This window comes from Antennarius striatus, chromosome 8 (genome assembly GCF_040054535.1).
Source record: "Antennarius striatus isolate MH-2024 chromosome 8, ASM4005453v1, whole genome shotgun sequence".
NCBI lineage: Eukaryota > Metazoa > Chordata > Actinopteri > Lophiiformes > Antennariidae > Antennarius > Antennarius striatus.
In genome coordinates this window covers 17,012,906-17,035,534 of record NC_090783.1, presented here as the reverse complement: position 1 = coordinate 17,035,534, position 22,629 = coordinate 17,012,906, and the positions used below count along the sequence as shown (strand labels likewise).

The 22,629-nt window shown below is 44.6% G+C and overlaps 1 protein-coding gene across 1 annotated transcript; it reads right to left on the bottom strand.

The window, feature by feature from the left end:
* Positions 1-2,147: 2,147 nt before the first annotated feature.
* LOC137600501 (lysyl oxidase homolog 4-like) lies at positions 2,148-19,649 on the bottom strand. Its single transcript, XM_068322165.1, has 15 exons — positions 19,525-19,649; positions 18,397-18,665; positions 17,661-18,316; positions 16,803-17,014; positions 9,744-9,782; positions 9,432-9,639; positions 9,109-9,289; positions 7,730-7,884; positions 7,477-7,644; positions 6,792-6,954; positions 6,460-6,703; positions 5,552-5,667; positions 5,336-5,472; positions 3,174-3,285; positions 2,148-3,080 (listed from the first exon to the last, which is right to left on the bottom strand). The coding sequence occupies exons 2-15, from the start codon at positions 18,662-18,664 to the stop codon at positions 3,010-3,012; spliced, it is 2,730 nt and encodes a 909-aa protein (XP_068178266.1). The 5' UTR covers position 18,665; positions 19,525-19,649; the 3' UTR covers positions 2,148-3,009.
* Between the last annotated feature and the right edge of the window lie 2,980 nt (positions 19,650-22,629).

Genomic DNA, 22,629 nt, shown 5'->3' with positions numbered 1-22,629 from the left:
CTGAACACTGATGCAGTTTCTGTTCCTCTTGAGAATTTAACGTCAAGATTTCATCACAACTCACTGAAACCGTCTTTGTAAAGTTGAGATTCTTGACTCCAAGTAGATTTAACTGGTAAAGACGATGTGTTCTGAAGTAAACGGCAAACTTCTTTTTTTTTTTTTAGTTCTCTGTCAGAATGATGGGCTTCCTGACGCGGAGCAGCTTGAGGCTCTGGAGGCTTTGAGCCTCCGGGTGCAGCCGCCTGCTTTGAGGCGTCACTCGGCCGACCGCAAACCAAGTGGGACTAACTCTTAACACTCACTCTCCTGGCGTGGGGGAGGCTGCAAAATCATTTATCTCCTGTTTTACTTCACTTTATTCCACCTTCAAACCAGAACGTACCAGTAATGTTTGCCCTCAGGTGCTTCTGTCTGGTAAATCTGTCACCCAGCCTTTAAAAAAGTGGCATTTATGTCAAAGATGAGTATTTGTGAAATCGACCTGCACCTGTTCGGACCGTTGGTCAGAGACGACTGAGCCGCTGCCACGTGGCTCCGTTCAGCCTCAGAGGAAGAATCACGTGTTCCGATTTTATGCAGTAATTAGTTTCTGGAGATTCCTTGTTTCCAACGACAGATTTGTGCAACGTCAGTGGTTGTTTGATTTGATTTGATTTCAGTGCATCGTTCAAAATAATGCAATTCTAAAGGAAAGAGAGGAATTTTTTTACGCGATATGTATTTATTTAAATTAAAGGAAAGTGGGTATTCCAGTGCTTCAAATGATTTTCGTAATGATCTCCAAAATAAGTCATTTACCAGTGAGATCCGAGGATCAGAGGTCATCAGATGGACTTCTCTCTGTGCGGTCGGCCCACGTGGACCTTTGTCTTCCCCGACTCGCGACCTTTACAACGAGTGGACCTCCCTGCGCTCCACCATCGTGTGAGATCCGAGCCCTGCCTATAATCTCATGCTTTGCTGTGGCTTCAGGAGGAGGGGGTGCGATGTGCCGCAGAGCAGCCCACTGGCCCGGTGCCTCGCACACAATCATTAGATTAACTACACAAACACAAACCACTACTGAACAAGCAGCGGTTCCACGTTCAAACGCTGGCCTAGCCATGCTGCACAGGAGCGCCGTGGAGCAACGGCAAAGTGGGCCACGGTCCAAATGAAGGAATAATGAATAGTGTCACCACATAAAGGACTTCTGGAGGGTTTGGTAACACCAAACACTTTCAAATTCAAAGCACTGACACATTCAGTGAGCGATCAGCGTCTTGTTGAACGGAATGGGCGTTTAGCTTCATTCCATTTCTATCGTGGGGCTGCAGAGGCTAAAGCTAAAGGCCTGATCCCAGTTCCACACATGGACCCCTGCAGGGAGGTGTGTGCCCACTCTTTCAGGGATGGAAGAGTAGTGGTCAACCCTGTGCATTTTTACCCACTATTCTCAATAAATGTTGTTGTTGTTTTTTTACAGGTAAGGTTTTTTCCTCCTACCTTTTTGCTCTGTCCTGTAAATAATGTCGGGTTTGCAGCAGCAGCAACAGGCTGGTACAGAACTAGAACTCTGCTGTGGAAGAGACAGACCTGACTGCCTATAAATGACTGCCTATAAATGTCTAATAGTCTTGGGAAAAATGATTTGTAACAGCGACGGGTACTTGACCGGGCCATGGCGCTCCTCCAGTGTCACCATATTTATTTATCATTTTATGTTTGGATCATGAAAATGATTGTACACTGACACTCATAAAAGAGAAAAATAAGGTTGGAGTCATGTCTCCTAGTTAAAGTATAGCCTATATAACGTGACAACGAGCAGCTGTGAGTTTTCAGTGTCAGCATGTGTTCATCAGTGGGAATGAGGTTGGAAACAACCATAAAACACGGGTTAGCTCAGGCTGCCTGGGAAAAGATGGGAACGCCAGTCCCCGTTTAGATCTTTTTAAAATCGGCCAAGGGAAGTGACAGACTCGACCTGTTGCAATTGAGAGAAAATCAAAATGCAAGAGCTTTATAAATCATTATTTACCTTATAAAAGAAAAATCTAATTATATATTATTCATCTTATTGACTATCTAGTTAGCTTACTCTTTTTGGAAGATTTAAAAAAAAAAATCTTTGTTCTACATTAGAAAACTCCACAGTCAAATAAGCATTTCTCAAATAACAAGCTGGGTTATCATCGTGACGTTTATTCTTTGGCTACCATTACCACGTACTGTTAAAGGCGCAATAGCATTTTGCAACCAGATCTTATCTGACGTTGCCGAGGTTACAGGTAAAGAACAAAACAATTAAAAAAAAAAAAGTTTCAGAATAAAATAACAATACCAAAATTTCAACAGCCACACAGGGACAGGTTTTAAAAGTACATTAAAATTCTGCATAAATTAGAGACCTTAAAAGACAAATATTCCAAAGAGGTAATATAAAACTGTACATGACAATACATTTGCAAAATATTACAATATTTATTCAAATAAGGCAAAATAGCACCATGAAATGAACAGTTCTTAATCCAAACCAGGAAGCACACAGTTGTCACAGGAAGTACTGCGTCTGGAATGTGAGCCATGAAAGCACAGGAAGCGGCCTGGCGATATTCTCACGTGCTTTTGTCTCAATACTTTCCTAACCGGGCTCATGTTTTGATCATGGTAAATACATCTGATACATAATTCAAGAAACGTTTTAACTAAGCCTACTCTTTATTTTTTCACGATGACATGAAACTGACCATCAACCTTTTACCTTTTACTATTTTTTTGTCTCCTCTTTCTATTTATCCATATATTTCTTTGACTTTTGAACAGGAGCCATCACTTCTGATCACAATCAATAACCAGAACCTAATTAACAATATTAGTCCTTCCCGCATCACCTCTTCCTCCTCCTCCCTCTCAACCCCATCTTTCTATTTACTGGAATGTCATTGTCATTCAGCCTCTTTCCTCTGACACTGAGGTGTGGTGAGGAGTTCACTTGTTCGTCCTTAAATGTATTCGTTCCTCAATTCACAGGAAGTTGTTGGAGATCTGTTGTTGGTGGTCAAACAAATCCTCCACCTCAGCACTGTAAGCATCACCTGATCCAACAACAAGAGGAGAAATGGAATGAACGCTAACCAGCAAGGAGTGCATTGAGGTTTAGAACATGGAGTGGGTTCTTCTCACTGTACCTGCATGGCATCCAAACACGTAAACCCGAGCTCCATCGTACTTGCACCGACAGCGCATCACATTGTTCTGGAAATCGGACTCAGCCATGTCTAAGGAAGGGTTGACCTCCACCTGTTAAACAGAGCACATGCAAAATGAGACTCAGTGAATTTCAAGGCAGCCCAGCTGATCAGAAAGCATTGATGAAGGGATGATCATACAGCATATAGCCTGGAAGCTAGGGGAAAGTGCTAGCTTTGATTTGTCTACAGTCGCCAATGCGATTGGTCTTGCTTGTGGTTCTTTGCTGGGTGTCTGGACTCTTTGCTCGTCATTCTGTCCGACTCTGGGAACAATCGTCTTATCTTAAAAACAGGGAAGTGTGAGGAAGCAACACTTCAGCTAGTTTTTGTGGCAGCTAGCTGAAAAGTTCTCTATTGTTCTCTCCTTTCCTATATGAATGGTATAAAAATTGGGGGTTCATACATGACATCACTTTCCACTGTTATCACCATGCTGGAGGAAAAAAAAAATAAAAAAGGCCATAGATGGAGATGACAGTTTTGGGTTTGGATTGAAACTGCAGCCTATCATTAGGCTGTAGTCATGGTTTGTTGTTTTCCACCCTGTCTGCCTGCCTGCACCATATGTAAAAAAAAAAAAAAAGCACACAAATGAATATTCCTGATGCACACTTCAAACAGATAACCTGACCACACATTCAACAATGCAGCCCAGTTTCGCTTTGTTAAATACAGTATAAATTTTGCGGTCCCAATTACATTTAGAGCCAAAGAGTTAAATTTTTAACTGCCATAATAATATTATGATCATCCAAAGAGGTCGAATAAAAGATTACATTCGGTGTCAAGAACTAAATATATTTCCAACGCTGCCTTTTCAGAGCGGCCAATTACTTTGCAGCACATTTTATAGTCCCGGTGCAAAACACCATATTGAAACGGTGACAGTTGTGTGGTTTTAAGATCTCTTGTAATGCTGTGAAACAAAGGGCACACAGCCTGCTTTACAGAACAATAAAGGTTGTCGCTGTCGTGTAAAAGCCTGGGAGGCTGAACTACTGATTTTTAAACGGTGGGTCAATCCAGGAGCGATCAAACACGAGGAGGACATGATTCATCGGCCCAAATGTTCAGTTCTAAAAGTGGCCTTCCATTCCCAGTCCCAGCTGCATGAAAGGAGACTGAGCTTCTACACCCTTCCTCCATCTGTCATGTCTTGCACAAATTTATAAGCGGCTCAACTACGACAGACCCGCAATCACATCTACAAAGCACCGCCGGGTCAGGCCGCCGTGGCAACAGTGGATCTCCACTTTATTACATGCATGTGGGTTTATCTCTGAAGTGTACAAGTGTACACAGCTCGTACAGCGCGGGCGGGACCACTCCTGCATGTAAACTATATAAAGTCTACTTTTATGTACACTCAAAAATAATTAGAAACTGTAAACATCATCACATTGTTGCCACCAAGCTGTCAGGAAAAAATAGAACAAATGACACAGAGGAGAGATGAGTAGGTCACCACAGCAGTTTGGATGTCTAGAGACAGACGAGACACTCGATATCGTCCCAACAAACTCTACTTTTAAACATTAAACTGTCTATACAACGTAAAATGCTGACTGAGGTTTTCCTCTGCCAATAAGCCGGCACTTTGTGAAAGGGTGGACTAATAGCAGGTCTACTTTCTATACAAATCCAGACTAAATTCAATCGTCTTAAATGTGCACACACCCTTAAAACAACACATGTTGGGCACCTGAAACAGCCTAAGACCCCTTTAGGGAAATTATAGTCTTTTATCAAAGCTTTTTATCTTGTTAGTTCTTTTTAAGTTTGGAAACATGTTTGGTTTTTGTTTTGTTTGTTTTTTTGGTTCCATTTTCACTCCCCATCTACAAAGTTGTGTAAGTTGTCTAGAACAGCGGTCTCCAAGCGTTTTTGCACCACAGACCAATTTTAATGTCAGACAATATTTTCACAGACCGGCCATCAAGGTGCGGCGGATAAATACAAAAAAATAAAATGATAAGACCAGTATAAAAAGCGTTGGGGACCACTGGTCTAGATGACTCTGTTTTGCCCTGCACAGTAAAATGTGGGTTCCTAATTGCTTTGCAGACTTTTTCTTTCCCCTGAGAAAAGAGCGTCCTTACCTGGAAGATGTATTCACCGGGTCGTACGTCTGTTACATCGATCCACTGACAGTCAATATCGTGGCGGTAGGTGTCCCAGCAGCCGACGGAGATGCCCTGCTGTCCCATGTTGTAGCAGGCATATCGCTTATGGATACCTGGCAGTTATGAGGACAGGTAAGTATGACGCGGAAACTTTCTTGGGTATGGATTTGAAGCGTGGATTATTCGTCTCACCGTCGGGGCAGTAGGTGTCCTCCAGACAGAAGCTGGCTTTGTGACCTTCAGCCACCTTTGTCCCGTTGAACGTCAGCAGGTCATAGTGGGTGAACACCTCGATGCTGTGGTAGTGCCTGAGGGTTGGACCGGAGTTCAATGATTAAAACATGAAGAAAATAAAGAACAAATAATGATAAATCTGCCTGGAGGGGGGGGGGGGGGGGCATGACAGCCAACAAATGTAAAAACACATTTAGATATCAGCTCGACTTCTCCCTGTGTCATTACGGAACCATTCCCATAACAGATGCTGGAGACACACTGCATGTCAAATCCAGCATTCACCGCCGAGCCAATTGGTGATTAGATCCCGGCCCAACATGACGCGGGGTTGTGACTCTCATTATGGGCCCCAGAAACACAACCGCTGAGATGAGAGAGCAGTGGCTCCGGGTAGAGCCGCGGCTCTGAAGGTAACAATTAGGTGACCGCTTAGGAGGACGCTTATTGTAAACATCATTTTGGGGATAAAATATTGTGTTTATTGAGTTAAATGACATACATTAGATGTGTTTGTTCATTTATAGCACGGCTCTCAAAAATGTGACGGCGCTGCATCAAGGGATCCCATTGCAGACGTCCCAATTCATCTTTTGCTTTATTCGTTGAAGTTCATTATCCTCTGCTGGCAGCTTGGCGTGTTGTTCAGCGTTTTGTGCCACACGTCCATTCCCGGCCCACGGAGGAGGTTATACAGCTTTTCTTAAAGTCACCACATAGTTACTCCCTGTCTGGTTGAAGGAGTAATTTGAGCTTTGGTTCTAAATGAAAACCTGAGCGCTCCTCTTAGTGGATGAGGAGGGAGCAAACATTTTAAATTGCCTGGTTGGAGTTGGGAGATGTTCCTCCTCCCCCCCAGGTCTTACCTGTGACACTGGTGCCACGTCCAGCTCTCTCTGCTGGCCCGGGGTTGGAAATCGGCACGACCCAAGTTCATGATGCGGGAGGAGAAGCGCAGGAGGCGGCGGTGCCCGTAGGGCCAGTTCATCCTGGCGGCGGAGGAGGAGAGGCAGTTCTCCTCATTAGCGCAGGTTAGCAGGTGGAGGGGTCGGTCCTCCAGGTAGGCTGTCTCCTGGACCAGCTGGGCGTCCAGCACAAGGTCCGGAGCAGCTGTGGGGGGGGGTCAGGACGCGGCGGCGTTAACTCCACCCAGGTGGGTTATATATGAACTCACTTTTTTTGGTACTCTTTGACTCACTTTCTACACACGTGACTCCTGCAGCTCTACCATCTCCTCCTCTGGGACAGTAGACGTTGGTGTTTCTGCGACACTGCTGGATGGACATCTCGGTGCCGATGCAGTGAGTTCCACTCAGAACCAGTTCAGAAGCATCTGAGGAACCAGGCCAGTACCACGTCTCCTGCACAGAGACAGGGGAAGAGAACAAACGCACCCACCACATCTTTAGAGCTCCTTTGGGAAGACGTGAAACAACGACAAGAAGTCATGAAGGAGGAAAATAGTAGCCTAAGCAGAGAAACCCCGTAAGACCTATCAACACATATTATTACACTTTCCACTCTTTTTCACATTTTTAAAACAGCCCGTTAAATGTTCCCGGCAGCCCCCCACCCTGCAGCCCCACCACCACATACAGCACACTCACACTGCCCTTTCCATGCACAGTTCTATTTTCAGTTTGTTTGCTCTGTGAATTTCTTCCGATCTCTCTTTGCCTCACTTTCCCTCTTTTATTTTTGGTGCACTGGAAGTGGACGTTTGAGAAGCCTGTAATTACCCCAGGCCTCGGTAATAACACAGCACAGACACACAAACAGCAAGATGGAGAGAGGGAAAGGGGGAGAGAGACAGGAAGATGGGGGGGAGCCCTGGAGACAGAAGATGAGAGAATGAAGCAGTGAAACTTGCAGTGAGACAATACCTGATGGGCTCTTGAGGCGAAACCCAAACCCAGCTGTCGACAGACCACCATGGCCTCGTTGAGGCCCCAGTTCTCACTGCAGACGGAGCCCCAGCGCTTCGCCCCTCTGACCTCCATCAGCACCTCCACGCGGCCCTCCGATGCCTCCCTGCCTCCAGCCAGACGCACCTGAAGTCACAGGAGAAACGTTCTGGTCATTCTGTGAGCGCTGCACCTCGTCTGTGGGCTTGAATGCGTGTTCTGCGTGTCTCACTGTGGCCTGCAAGCCGGTGTGGGGGACGTTGCATCGCACCGCCACATCCTGGCTGTGCTTGCAGGTGTAGAGCGGCACCGGACTGTAGCGACACTCCGTGATGGACTTCTCCCTGCCCGTGCACTGAACACTGTTCATGTGAATGGGACCGGTACCTAGGAAAATGGGCGGGGGGGGGGGGCAGTTGAGTGAGTCGGACGCATCTCAGTCAGATAACATACAAAACAACAGCTGATGTGATGTTCGGCCTCAGACGTCCACAGGGTGGGATGAAGAGTCCGGATGTGATTGAAACCTCTGATGTGGCTCTGAAGCGGCGCTTCTCCAGAGCGCTCTCGGTCTAAACGACAGTGCTGCTCAATGGAGCCATGTTTCACGAACCAAAATAGACACTAGAAGTGGAAAATGGGGGAAAATCTTTGAACACATCTATGTTTGTGTAGGTGTGTGAGGCCCAAGCTAAACCTCTATAATTTGGCCTTAAATAGCTAATGCCGCTGAGCAGCAGCCATTAGCCTTCACATAGTTGCTGCAAACACACACATTAACCTCTTCACAATTCGTCTGCTCACACAACCCGAGACGTTAAAAGTCACACTGCTCCATTTTGCCAGTAAAGTATGTTCATTCAGACATAATAGCGCTACAACACCTCATTTAATAGAGCTAAAAGTAACTCTCCTGTGGTATCCGTGGACATGCTACGTGCTCATTTGGGCAGAAAGATAATGGGAGGAAATTAACGCGATTACGGAATTACTGCAGAGGCTCGGCAAGTGAAAAAAAGACAATAACTGGGAGAAAATGAGGTCAAATCTCTGGAAAATGTTTCTCCAAGACAATTTAGTGGTTATATTTTCGTGACCACAACAAAAGCAGTGTTAAAGTAATCACAGTCTTGCATGTTTGGTCCTGTCCGGGGCTGATTGTCCGAAATGCCGGTTTCAAAGCTGAGTTGACTTCTCACACTGATCAGGTTTATTTTGACAGCAACACATGCCATTGTTTCACATTGCTGGAACCTCCTAGTAGAGTTTACACTTGTATAATTGGTCATGGGTAGAGTTCCTCAACAATCAGCTTCTGTAATAGAAGTAGAAGTCAGGCTGTAAACATTTTCTCTAGGTTTATTTGTCTCGCAGGGCCTTTGGTTCTTGGATGGCTGCGTTTAGCAAAAGAAATTTAGGCTGAGAAATGTTTAGTCTAAAAGATCTTGGAGTTAAACCCGTCATGCTCGGAGTGCACAGTGAACAAAGTCTAGCTTTCAACATGTTATCAGATCAGTAAACCTTTTTAAAACTTTCTGGGATTTCACAAAAGAGGTCATCTGCTCTCTCTGACACAGGTTTCATGTTTTGTGTGACACGATTCTATCTTACCCTGGCCCAGCTGAGCCCTGGTCAGGGCCTCTTTGGCTGTCCCGAAGCCCAGCTCTCTGCAAACCACGCTGGCTGCACTGACATCCCACAGATGGTCGCAAACAGTGCCCCATTTGCCCTCCACCAGCACCTCAACACGGCCCTCGCCGATCCGGGGCCCGGCCTTCAGACGCACGACGGGCTGGAAGGCAAAAGTCTTTGTTAGGCGACTGGGACCTGGACACTTCAAATCTTAGATCTTCTCTAAAACAAGATTAGCTAAGCCTAACCCTAACATACAGATCAACATATTTTCTATTATCCACCACCTCCTCCACGCTCACCGGTACGGCCGGTGGTGCCGGCGCTCTGCCGTTGCGTGTGAACTGTGATCCGGGGACACAGCGGACCACAGCATGCATGCCCCCCTTGCACGGGACATCGCTCCTGGGGTTGGATAGTTGCACCGAGCACTGCGACAGAGACACCTCCACACCCTGACACTGCACCTTCTCCACCCAGTAGGCCTTCTTACTGGCCTGCGTCCTCAGCCTGGGCAGAGGAGAGATGAAGCAGACGGGACAGGGGCAGATTGTCAATATCGCGTCATTCATTGTCTATATTCCGTAAAATATAAAGGGATAAAGTGATGTTACCTAGACGATGGATCAGACAGCTTTGAATCCCAAAGTTTCCTGAAAGAGAGAGAAGATCCCACTGGATTGATTTTTTGATTTGAGTTCTACATCCAGCAGACTAAACAACCTATACCCTCCCACAGATTCCTCCTTCCTCCCAATCTGTCCTCCTCCCCTTTGTATAACCTTAAATACACAGGCGCTAAACACACATAAACACGTAAAGCTAAGAAAGATGCACAACATGTTGGAAAGGGCGCGTCTTTAAACATAACCCTCGTGTAAAAGGACGGGAGGTGAGGAAAGAGACTTACAATGAGCCATCGTATAATTCCCTCTCCCTGTCTTTCCTCTCAAACCGCCACTTTCGTGTCATACATGAGTTTTTTCTTCCATTTCTACATTCGTGTGTATTTTTATGTCAGTGTTTGTCTACATGTCTACAGTGGATGTCTGGTTTGATGCATGTAGGAGAACTGAAAATACGAGTCAGTTCAAACACACTCAGCCCTGTGAGGAGCCTCGCTGATGTCCGCCGACCACAGGAGGGTTTTCTAAACTGAGCCTTGTTCCAGGGATGTGATCTGAAACCAGTCAAATCCTCCCAAACCCCTGAGCCTGGGCACGCACACACGTGGGCGCGCGCGCGCGCACACACACACACACACACACACACACACACACGCTTCATGATGTAGCCTAAAGTATTGAAGAAAAAAAGTGGCAATTCAATAAAAAGGATGATTCATACACCAGGGTAGTCTGGGAAGTTTCACACACACACACGCACACACACACACACACAGACACACACACACACACAGACACACACACACACACACACACACACACACACACAAGAGCTGACCAGCGTGACCACAGACAGGTGCTGCATGACTGACGCCCTTCATGAATTAAATAATGAAATGAGTCACAACACCAGGAATAGATGGGGGGGGGGTGAATTTACAACACAATCAGATTCGTAATGCAATTAAATAGTTGGCAACTTGACTAAATCAGGAGAGGTTTCCTCTCCAGGAGAACCCAAGGATCCTGGAATTCCAGGTTTGTTAGGAACTACTGCAGCCAAAATAATGCAAAGTGTTCCATGAAGGTGAATGAAATGAAATGAGATTATAAAACAGAGACAGACAGAATTTTACAAGTTTAACAACTGGTGGATGATAATCACAGAGAGCAGGGATAATTACCCAGGAGAGCCGGATCAAATCCAGGCTTTTCAAGGATTGGTTGGGCACAAGCAGTTTTTAATCAACCAGTGGAAAAAAAATTGTCCAGTATTTCAACTAAAACCCTTATTTAATCCTAGGAGTTCATGCAGTGCTACAGGAAGAAGGTGGCTCAAATCATCCAAAGGTGGGTAATCAATAACTTCAATAATAGAACTTGATTAGTGCCAGGTCATACTAACTTTACCTTTCCAGTAATGTTAACTTTTTAAACCATTTAAATGTCAAAATCTTTTTCACAGTCAACCTCAGCCAAGGCTCGAGGAGAGGTTTGGTTCAGAAACTAGTCGATCATTGGAAATGGAAATCTAGGATTGTGCTGATGGGCAGAATTTCACCACCTAATAACAGAGGAATGATAACATTTTCATCATTGTAAAATCTGTCTGAAATCCTGGAAATTTTTCATCTTTTTTCATCTTTCCAGCCATTTCTACCATTAAGATGAATGAGAGTCTTCCCCTCATTCCTTCTGGTTGTATTTCCTTTCATATTTGCTTGTCTACAATGTACATAAATAAGATTTAGACTAAGAGATAAATGGATGCAGAAATTTTGGAGTAACATAGGAATTTTCTGCAGGACATATTTCTCCTTATGTTGATTCTTTATTTCTTAGGCTCAGTACATTTGATGCGCACACTCGTTTGGTTGTGTGTGTGTGTGTGTGTGTGTGTGTGTGTGTGTCATTGATTGTGTCTATCTGTGTATGTCGGTCTTATAATGTTTCATAATGTGGTGGTAAATTAAAAAGGCAGACTCTGTGGGGGTGTTGGTTCAGGAGAGGGTGGAGAGAGTGCTACCCATATAATTGCTTGCCCTGCTTGGCAGTGAGTACTGTGTGGTTGAGTGTGTTGGTTCGCACCCACCAGACATAGAAATATGCACATACTGTACATATCGACTTTCCCTGCTTTGTCTCTATAAAAAACAAAAGCCCTTTAAAACGCCACTATTGCTACCCAAAGTTATGACCGCATGCTGGGAAACAAGGGGTGCGTGATGTAAGACCCAACGTCTGTGAACTGGGCGACGTTTATGAGCTTCATCCAACCTCACAGAAGCAGGAAAAGCATGTTCTTTTGGTTCTCGCTGACCCAATCGAGATGAGGCGTAATCCTCTGTAAGGTCGATGAGGGCAAGGCACCCAGCGTCACGCACGACGACCAACTAGGGTGCGACTGTGGAACGGCTGGCTCCTTTAAACCAGCCGAGTAATTCTCAGGATCTTCAGCTCAGTGCTCGGCTTTTTATGCAACCCCAACCACAAGATTCCATAAGCCACACTGGAGAGGGAATCTGACAGATAACTGTCAGGAAAGAGATAACCTGTTATTATACCGCATGAATGCAAAGCTGCCTGACTGGAACAACTGAGTCGTTTAGGAGACAGTAGGTTGCCACACTGACTCCACAACAGCCTCTAGACAATCCCATCCACTTCCATGGAGTGGCAAGTCGATGGGATCATAATGATATACTTTCCATGAATTGTGGGTTTTAGTGTAATTGCCACAAAGGCTTAAAAAAGTCTTATAAAAAGCTGTAACTTGAGGAGGAGAGGAGTAAAGGGTTAAAATGAGCCAAAAAAAAAAATTACAGTCGGCATCAAAGAGCGTATGGACGTGATGAAACACGGGAGCTGGAAAATGGCTTTTGCACTTGCCTTTTATAAGCACAACAAAGTACACGAGTATTTAAACATCTGTAAAAATGTGCTGAGTAACTTAACAGGCTGAGATAAAGCCGCTCGAAAAAAACAAAACCCAACAACCGCACGAGCGGAGGGAACTGCTGATTCAGCAAAGGGTGTGAAGCAGGTTCAGTTGGGAGAATATTCTAGATTAGAGGATCACTCCGACCATAATTACTGTTTGCTTTTCCAGTGGACACAAACTCCAAAAGAAGAGCAGGCACGCCAATCCACTGGTTGACACCAGGAGGATGTCATGTGACCGTTACTGAGCGTGGATCAATACAAACAGGAGCATGTCATGTAACTTATTGAGCGTGGATCAACATAAACAGGAGGCTCCAGCCATGCTATGTGGATGTGGGGGCGTTCTATTGAGGCACAGCAGTGTTTTTTCGCAGCATTGCATGCTCGCATACTCACGCTGACTATGCTAGCATGCCTCTACGAGCTGTGTTATCATGTTTATTTTGGTATCCTAACTTTTAATTTTTTGCAGCTGTGTCAAACTGACCTACAGGCTCATGAAAAACAACTGGACATCCTTCAAGCCCAAGGCTAAAATCGACTTTTGTCACCAGGTGGACAAAATACATCATCCCTTCTACCTCAACAAACATTTTTTTTGAAAGGAAACCAGCATAAATATCTACTTAAAAATATGTTAACACATGTGGCATCACACGCCAAAGATCCACCTTCTCCTCCCTTCTTCTCAGTGGACAAAAATGGCTCCTCCAGTCGTCTCCCACATCGCTGGGTGGAGGCTGTCAAAAAACAACAACATCCTCTGGTTTGATCTCGACACGGACTGCAGGTCGACTTCTTGGGACACAAACACGACACCTCTGAGGTGTTTTCAGTCTTCATATTCACTAACTTAAGACTTTGAACGTGTGATGGGCAACCGGTTTGCGGCCATTTTCTTGAATAAGACTTTGAAAGGGACCACAGCTTCACAAAACGCACCCACTCTAATAAAATCGAGGCCAAAGAGAGTAAAACCTTCTCACGTCGCTTCATCCAAACTGCACGTCTCTAGAGAAACCTTAGCAGATGAAACACTTTGAAGGGAAGAGCTATTCATTGCCACTTCTGTGGTGTGGCGGTGAACAGGGCAGCTGAGGCGAAGCAGCCCTCATCCCGCTGCCGGGCGAAGCCGAGCACGACACAAGGGGTAATTATTGGCAACGTGGAGAAACAGATGCTGCAGGGCAGGCCAGCGGTCAGCACAGCCGTCCTGTTAGCCCAGCCATAAAAAGACCTCTGTGGGCAGACGGACGGACACACAGGGGATTGTGTTTGCCTGTGTGTGTGTGTGTGTGTGTGTGTGTGTGTGTGTGTGTGTGTGTGTGTGTGTGTGTGTGTGTGTGTGTGTGTGTGTGTGTGTGTGTGTGTGTGTGTGTGTGTGTGTGAGAGAGAGAGAGACTGTGTGTGTCTTATTTGTGAATGTGTATGGATGTCCTACATTGTTTATGTAACGTCCTGTAAGGTGCTGTGTAGCGGGGTGGGGGGTGGGGGGTGATGTATTAGTGTCTGTTTGTAGGTGAGGTTTTGGGGGTTTGAGGGGATGTGTGCAGACTTTTAAAGTGTGTGTAGGTGCTTCAATGGGTGTTTATGACTAAAGTTAGACCAGTCAGCAGGAGTCATAGAGACGAAATAAGCCTGGCAACCCCACAGCAGTCTGACAAATGACTGGTGTCGGAGGGACAGTAAAACACAAACGTCCTGTATAACAAATGTTTAGCTGAAGTCGCTTTTTTTCATACCTCCCCACTCAGCAGGTTTCCTCTCCATAGGTCTGGCTAAATTTAATATTCACCTACAACTGTACTCCCTAATGGAATAACAGCATTGTGCAACTTTAAGCTGTAAAACACAACGACTCCTCTGTTCTGATTCTACAGTTCACGCTCTGTTTCAGTCGTAAATACCTAGGTTAGCGGCAAATAAGTTTCTCTTCATTAAAATGACGACATGCTGGGACTATTTAGCAATAGTTTTCAAATAATAATCCATTAATTCCTCCAGGAAACAAATTTAGTAGTTCTATATTTATGAAGTCATGGTGTTTATGCGGCTAAAGGCTCCATTACATTCACCAACTAGCCGCTAACTTTTTTCTCCTGCTAGGTAGCATGGAATGAATGTTTTGAGTTGCTGCGTCTGAACATGACTGAGTAGATCTCAGTGGTCTATAAAGTAAGGTGATAATTATCCATCGGTTTTGTCTCCATGGATACCATTTCACATACACATATTTCTCCAAAATCCGCCTTTTTTGTAGAATGGCAGACAGTGGAGTTCGAACTTGAACAGTCCCAAGTCGGTTGGCATTGTGTTGACCTGCGTTTTACAACTTTTCCTTATAATTAGGGTAAATTTAACAGAAAGAAAATAAAATAGCCACGCCTCCTTATCTGGAGCTGAATCAAACTAATGGGTTCTTTCCTGGCCCCAACTTTGTTGTACAATGGCCAGCAGGCTGTTGGGTGGATGAAGGATGGCACCGTCCCCTTTGATTGTAAAATGCACCCACCAAAGGGGACCTTAAACATTCAGGACAGGAGCTGGAGCCTATCCCAGCTGACTCTGGTTGAGGTCAAACAACCTTTTACACTTAAATTCATGACTAATATCAATCTAGAGTCACTGATTCACCTCTACTGGAAGTTTTAAGTGGTGGGAAGAAACCGCAGAATCCAGGCAGGAACCCAGGAGGAAACCAGGAAAGAATCCATGAGGACGCGGGGAGAACATGTTAACTCTACACACAAAAGTCCTGGGACCTTATTGCAGTCATCATAACATCAGATATGATGGCAAAACAGTTGATGCACGACGAGACACCAGACAGTCGCAGTTTTTTAAAGGCTCTGTCTAACTGATATTTAAATTCACTTAATTATTTCTTTTACTTACTTTTTAAAGAAATGGAGGGAAAACAACAGAAAATCTGCCCCTATGTTCGAAAGCAGGAAGGGAGAGACTAGAGTCAAGAGTTTTCTCGCCTGTCCGAGCAAATTAATATACTCGACAGACGCAGAAGCGATTTTAGACTCTGATCTTGATTTTATTAGCCATTTTAACAAGGTCACAAAAACATCACTTTTTCATCTGCCAGAATTAGAACATTTGTAACCCAACGCGATGTTGAGATGCTGATACATGCTTTAAGTTAGATCTCTGCAACTATAAAAATTTCTCCAATGTCAGACAAATAGAGGATTATCTTATCTTATTTTAACCATCCTCAGTTTTAAAAGAGTTATAATTTAAGCAGAGTGATGCAGCTAGAAAAGAGATGACATCACTCCTCTGCTCGCATTGGCCCTATCTTTTACTGCCAATATAAAGTTCCTTTACATACCTACCCAACAAAACATAATCTAGAACTCTTTTCCCTCAGCGAATGCTTTCTATATCATCCTCCGAAAGGAGGATCAAATCTTCCTTTTGGATGATTTGATCCTCCTTCTACAGCAGTCCCTACAACACATATTTCTTCCTTCTTTTTCATGGACCTGAACCGTGAAACATCTTCCCATTAGATCTTAGAACAGCAAATTCCCTCTGCATCTATTTATTTCTTGCTAATTTGCCTTTTTATGTATACATACATATGTACATGTGTATAGTCACCTGATCTTCTTTTTTTGAGCAAATTAAGTTGCATCTTTGCATGAATAGTGATTTAATAGATCAGGTTATTATTATTATCATTATTAGAGAATGCTGTTGCAGAGAGTTGCCACAGAATCTTTCCTAATTATATGAGATTATAAGCCATGTAAGGGAGGATTCATGTAGAGACACGCACCATAATGATGATGATGATGATACTCTTGTAGTCTGGATCTGACCCTAATAACATACTCTCTGGAACTTTTCTAAAGGGCCACGATGAAGCTGGCTCCGCCGACAGGGAGGACAGTACAGCCGGACTCTAATGCCACAGTGGACATGTCACACCAAGTGTGGTCGCATAATGAGAGTCGCTGTGGTTTTACATGCATGGAAGTAATCTGTGAAGTAGTAGTAGTCCACCGCGCTTTTCCATCCCCCTTCAGAACCACTCGATCTCTCTCCCTTTTTCTTTGTCTCTCATGTTTTCACTCCCCACATACTCACCTGTAGGCGTTTTGGTCAAACGCTTCTGCAGCCGGGTATCCCAACATGCCGCAGGCTACATGGCTGCTGCTGAGGTCCCATCCGTGGCTGCACACATGACGCCACCTCCCAGCATGCTTTACTTCTAACACGCCTTCCGTCACCAGGCCGCCTTGGTTTCTGGACAGCACGGGACGAAGACGAACCTCCTCCAAGGGAGTAGATGTCTGTCCCTAAGAAAATAAGCAACTTTTAAGGATGAGTAACGACAGATTACGGTCCTTCTCTTTGCTGCGTGAAGACTTCTTCCCTCCCAGAGGATAGAGACGGACCTTCTAACACATTTTATGGTAATAGACCTCAAACCACATCAACCAAACTTTTGACATGCACACTGAAACAGGATAAACCTAAGTGAATAAACAGGATAGAATACAATGTCAATGTAATAAGATGAAATGCAGTGTCTCTAATCATTTTCATCAGGTTCTGTGTACAGCAGGAAGGAAACCAATAGAAAGCTGGGCTTGTTTAATGTGTTGGGATTCGTGTCATGGTGATTACAAAACGGTAAAGAAAGTCTAAACTCTGCAAATTGAAAGGAAGAAAAGTCAAACAACCAGTGATTAATGTCTTCCAGTTTCATCTGAGCTTCCTTTACATTTAAAGATTCGGGCCCGAAGCTCTTCTGGTGGTTGGGCTTTAAACCTTAAGTCCTGCTGATGCATAATCTGGAGGTCTGGCTTTAGTTTTGTCTCTAATTATATGCAACTGCTGGCATAGAGCTCCATCTATGCATGGGATTCTGGATGATAAAGTTATTTTGGAACGCTTCTTTGGAGATAATAAGAGATCGCTTCTGCGTTTGTGTGTTTTTACCTGTGTGTAGTGGGCATCAAAATCCTGTCCCACATCTGGATTAACAGGATCTGGTTCAACATGGTTCCCACTGAGATGTTGGTTTCTGTCACTCCTTCGCTCTGACTGGTGTTGGGCCTGAGATTGGGTCCGCCTGTCTGCCTGTCCCCCTGCCTCTTGCCGCAGGCTGTTCCTTGCATTCTCTTGTCTCTGCCTGTAGGATCCGCCGTTAGCCAGGCGTGGAGGGAGTTGGTGCCCTTGTGGAAGAGCCGAGCCGACCTGTGTACCCGGCCTGGAACCGCCTCGACCCCTTCGTAAGATCTGGATCTCGTGGCCGTTTTCCTGCGGCGACATGTTGCTGCGACGAGATGTGGTTGCGTTTCGACGGAGGGCGATCTCGTGGCCTCTTGCAGAAGAAGAGGCTATGCTTGCTGGGGCAGGGGGTGGAGCTGGAGGGGACACGGACTCTGGTGAATTTCTCTGTCTTGACTGATGCCTGGAGGATGGAGGATGCTCCTCCATCGACACAGATGGGAAGCCAGGCATCCTTTCTGGGCTGCAAATGACCCCCAGGTCCTCGGCATGGGTGCAGTCATTGATTCCCCAACCGTTGGAGCGACAGTCTGCAATTGAAACTTCTCTCCCTGTGCAGCGTACATTGTCCAACCAGATTAAACCTTACGACAAGAAAATAAAATAGTCACATAATAAGAAGAAGTGGTTTTTCTTATAAGTGGTGCTCAGAGCTGGGACATACCTTGTCCTTCGCCAAACCTGGCGCTGTGTGCCCAGGTGAAGCCACGCTGGAAGCCCATCTGTCTGCACACCACATTGGCCAGGTTAAGATCCACCTCGTCGTCACACACTGTGCCCCACGCGCCATTGTATAACACCTCCAGGCGACCCTCATTTGCATTACGCCGACCTACACCTGCTAGACGTACAAGCACGTCCTGGGCAGACAGCGGTGGGGGGTAGAGTAGCAGCAGGAGGAGGAATGTGGACAGGGAGCTGAAGTACAGCATCCTGGATATAAACAGGAAGGGGGATGGGAGTGATATGCAAGTGTTTTTGATGGAGGGAAAAACAAAAGAGCACAGAAAACAGAGAAGATACAGAGTAAAAATGGAGTCATAACGTGCACCCGTTACCACAAAAATCCAAAAATCACGCAAAGCTCCGAAACTTGCATTCCATGCTCTGACAAAACATATAATTACAAATGTCTCCTCTCAGGCTACTGGCACATTCCACTGTAAAATATAAGAAAGATATATGGTGTTATCCTATAGTCAGTTAAAAGATGGACTCGAGAAATATTTTGAAAATCTGACCCAATGAGAGGAACAGGAGTCATAACCAAATCTAAAAGTATCCTCTCATCCAGCCAACGGAAACTTTGGCTTGCTGCAAAACCCTCAGGCTCAACTATATATTTAGCCAAACCAGCAGACACAAAAGCAAATAAACAGCATCATAAAAACTGTTCTCACACATAAATAAAGCAACAGACAAATTTGGTTAATGAGCAATAATTAATCCATCCTTAGACCACCCCTAAAACCCTTTCTTCTGAACAAAAAGAGCAAATTGGGGGGGGAAAGGAGGAAGATGAGGTCAGGAGGATGAAAGTTGCACCTTGTGATAAAGTCATCCAAACAGAAGTCGGTCAAATCCTTCTCTCCTTATGCTTACATGCATTAAATGTACATATGTAGGTATAAAAGTGATAAATCTAACAATGGTTGAATTCAGGTTAAAGAGGAGAGCTGATAAATTCAGGCACCTGTTGTGATTGATTGACAGTGAAAAGAATGACAGAAAAGATGGGGGAAAAGTGGTGGAGGATAGAAAACAAAGAGAAAAATGCTGAAGAGGAGCTCACCTTTATGTCGGTCTCAGCCTGGAGTCAACAGGAGAAAGAAGGGAGTGAGATAACTGAAGGAAAAGAAGGCAGTGAGTTTAGGGCTGCTGCCTCTATTCTCCTCTTCTCCCTCCCTGTTTCTTTCTTGTCACTCCCACAGATCTGCTCCTTCATCCATTCCTCCCATTTTCTTCATTTCCACAACTTTTTTCCCTCCCTTTCACCAGGTCCCATGTGTCCCTTCTATTACCTATAAAAAAAAGAATGAAATGAAAGTTGACAGCACAAATGAATGGAAGCAGTCCACACACAAGATTACTTTTATTTCACTTCTCATCACAGATTTAGATGCTTGAGTGCACCGACTTGTTCTCACTTGTTTTTCCCACACATAGCATGTCGTTATTTTGCAGCAGGTTCTTCAAATTAAACCAAGCGTTTTATCATCAGATGTTGGTCAGGTAGCCACAAGATGCAGTTCCACGTAAGTTCAGCTTAAAAGACGCCAGGATTCCAAAAGGATTTTTCTCTTTCTCTTTGTTCCATTTCTTTTATTGTTAAAGTAATGAATCTGAGTTTTACCCAGTCTCTTATCCTTCTATTTTGCTGGAGTGAACATTTACAAACACATCACTATATCACAAAACCTGCAGCACTGTCTCATCTATACATCAAATATTAATGCACTGATTATTTTTATTCTTTGTGTCACTGGACCTGCTGTACTCACCTGACAGGAAAGGAGCCATTGAGGTCCAAGATCTCCCTCTACTGGAGGAAATAGTTACTACAGGAACAAACCGACAACCAACAGACTAGACTAAAAAAATCTTCTTTTTTCCCCAATTCTTACATTGATAAAATGTTGCATATTAAATACAAGCAAAACATAATCACCAATTTGTCAATCAACTGAACGGCCTGAATGATTACGCCTTGTAAATTAAACCCTCATTGACAAAGAATAAGAGGCATCAGTTTTCATTCCATTAATGGACAGTTCAACTGTTTCATACGTTACTGATCCCTGAGGGGCTTAAACCTTTACTGCGTTTGACCTATCCCTGTGTGTGGAGCAGTGGGCTACCCTTACAGTGCCTGAGAAACATGTCGGGATTGGGAATCTTGGTCAAGGATACACCTAACTGCTCCCAATGGTTTTTCAAGGACACAACATAACTAACTAAACAGACCTACAAATACAAAAGAGCAAAACATGAAAAGTAGGACTATCCAGCGAGCTGCAGGGACACATGGTGGGCAAGGCACATCCATCCAACACATCATGAGGTGGCAAAGGAAGTGCAACCTCATGATGGCATTTGAAACAAGGCAAATATATTTATTCACAAATCAAGAGCTTAGATTTTCATTTTTAGATTTATTTAATTCATTTTTGTAATATAGTTTTATTTGTTGCACTTTCATAATCTTTATGGGCAGAATTTCTAGGTGCAGCTATGGGACTGTACGAGACCAGTTTAGGGGACTGAAGGATTTTGTCTCTCCTTTTGTGGATGATGTTCTCCTGTTTGCCTCATCAAACCTGGACTATCAGCATGCATGAGGGGTGGTTTGCAGTGGGATGATGGTCAGCACCTCCAATCTGAGGCCATTCTCGAGTGGAAAAAGGTGGTCTGCCCTCTCCGGGTTGGTGGGGAGTCTTTGCGCTGAGGAGTTCAAGTATCTTGGGGTCTTGTTCACAAGTGAGGGAAGGGTGGAGAGTGGGATTGACAGACAGATCTTCACAGGGGCTGCAGCGAAGCATTCGTTGTTTAGTTTGTTGTGGTGAAGAAGGAGTTAAGTTGGAAGACAAAGCTCTCGATTTTGTGATCCACCCATGTTCCCTCATGCACCCTTTGCACACTGTTACCAACAACCAGTGAAGCCTAAGAAGCCAGAGGCTGCGCCTCCCAACATGCAGGACCAACAGGCTTAAGAACGCCTTCCTTCCCCGAGCCATTAAACTGCTCAACTCCTCTCTGGGGGAGAAGAGAAGAAGAAGAGAGTCCACACGAGAGCTGAGGGATGACACACATAATACACCATAAACAATGCAAACACTATTGACATTTCACTCTACACATGCCTAACTAGGCTTGTGTATTTATGCCTTTCTAATTGTATATTCTTGATGGGTTATTTATTACTCTTTCTATTTGGTGTTGGTACTACTTTCTATATGCTGGTGCCTTCTATGTGCTTTTCTGTGTTTTTGTGTACAGTACTCACTGTGCTGTGTGCGATGGAGATGTTTATTTCCCTGACAGAACGTCCTTAAGGGATCAATAAAGTTCTACTCTACTCTCTCTACTCTATGTTCCTACTTTTCCCTATGACGCACTGGCGTCGTGCTGGAAGTGTTCCCCGCCTCTCCCCCACAAGTCAGCTGGGATAGGCTCCAGCAATCGCCGTGACTCGCAATAAGCAGAACAAGCAGTTGAAAATGAATGAATGAATGAATGAATGAATGAATGAATGAATGAATGAATGAATGAATGAAAAAAATAGAACTCACGACTCGCTGAACACAAGCTTGCTTTTGTAACCAGGGTATGTCTTGCTATATTGTGCATAACACTGAGCAGATTTGTCACAGAGTGGGTTCTCAGTACCTCCACTCTAGTGGGCTTACGCTCCTACTACAAAGAGCAACATTGAAAAAGCAGCACATTAAAGGCCATTGATGAGTTGCTTGTTCCTGATGGACATCAAAGTATAACGAAAGGCATAAAATCAGACCCAAGTTTAATTCAGACCCAAAAGTTACGCTGATATCTGCAAACAACAAAACTAAACCAGCAAGATCACAAACAGGAACAGCAAAAACATGACCCACAATACCCAAGACTTGCAAGAGCAGCTGACTGGCGAGCTGACAGGCTGTGCAGTCCAGCTCTCCAAAGGAAAGCTTGAAGGTAGAATCCACATGGAGATCGAGGTGGGCATGTTGACAGCTTTTTTCCAAAAGGTTGAAGAACAGAAAGTTGGCACCTCCTGGATTCTGGAGAAGGAGCAGATGGAGAGGGAGATCCATGATCTGAAAGACCAGCTATCTCAACCCAAACAGTCAACCTACTCAGAGGGACTCAGTGACCTGAAACCCACCACCAAGCTCAACTCAGG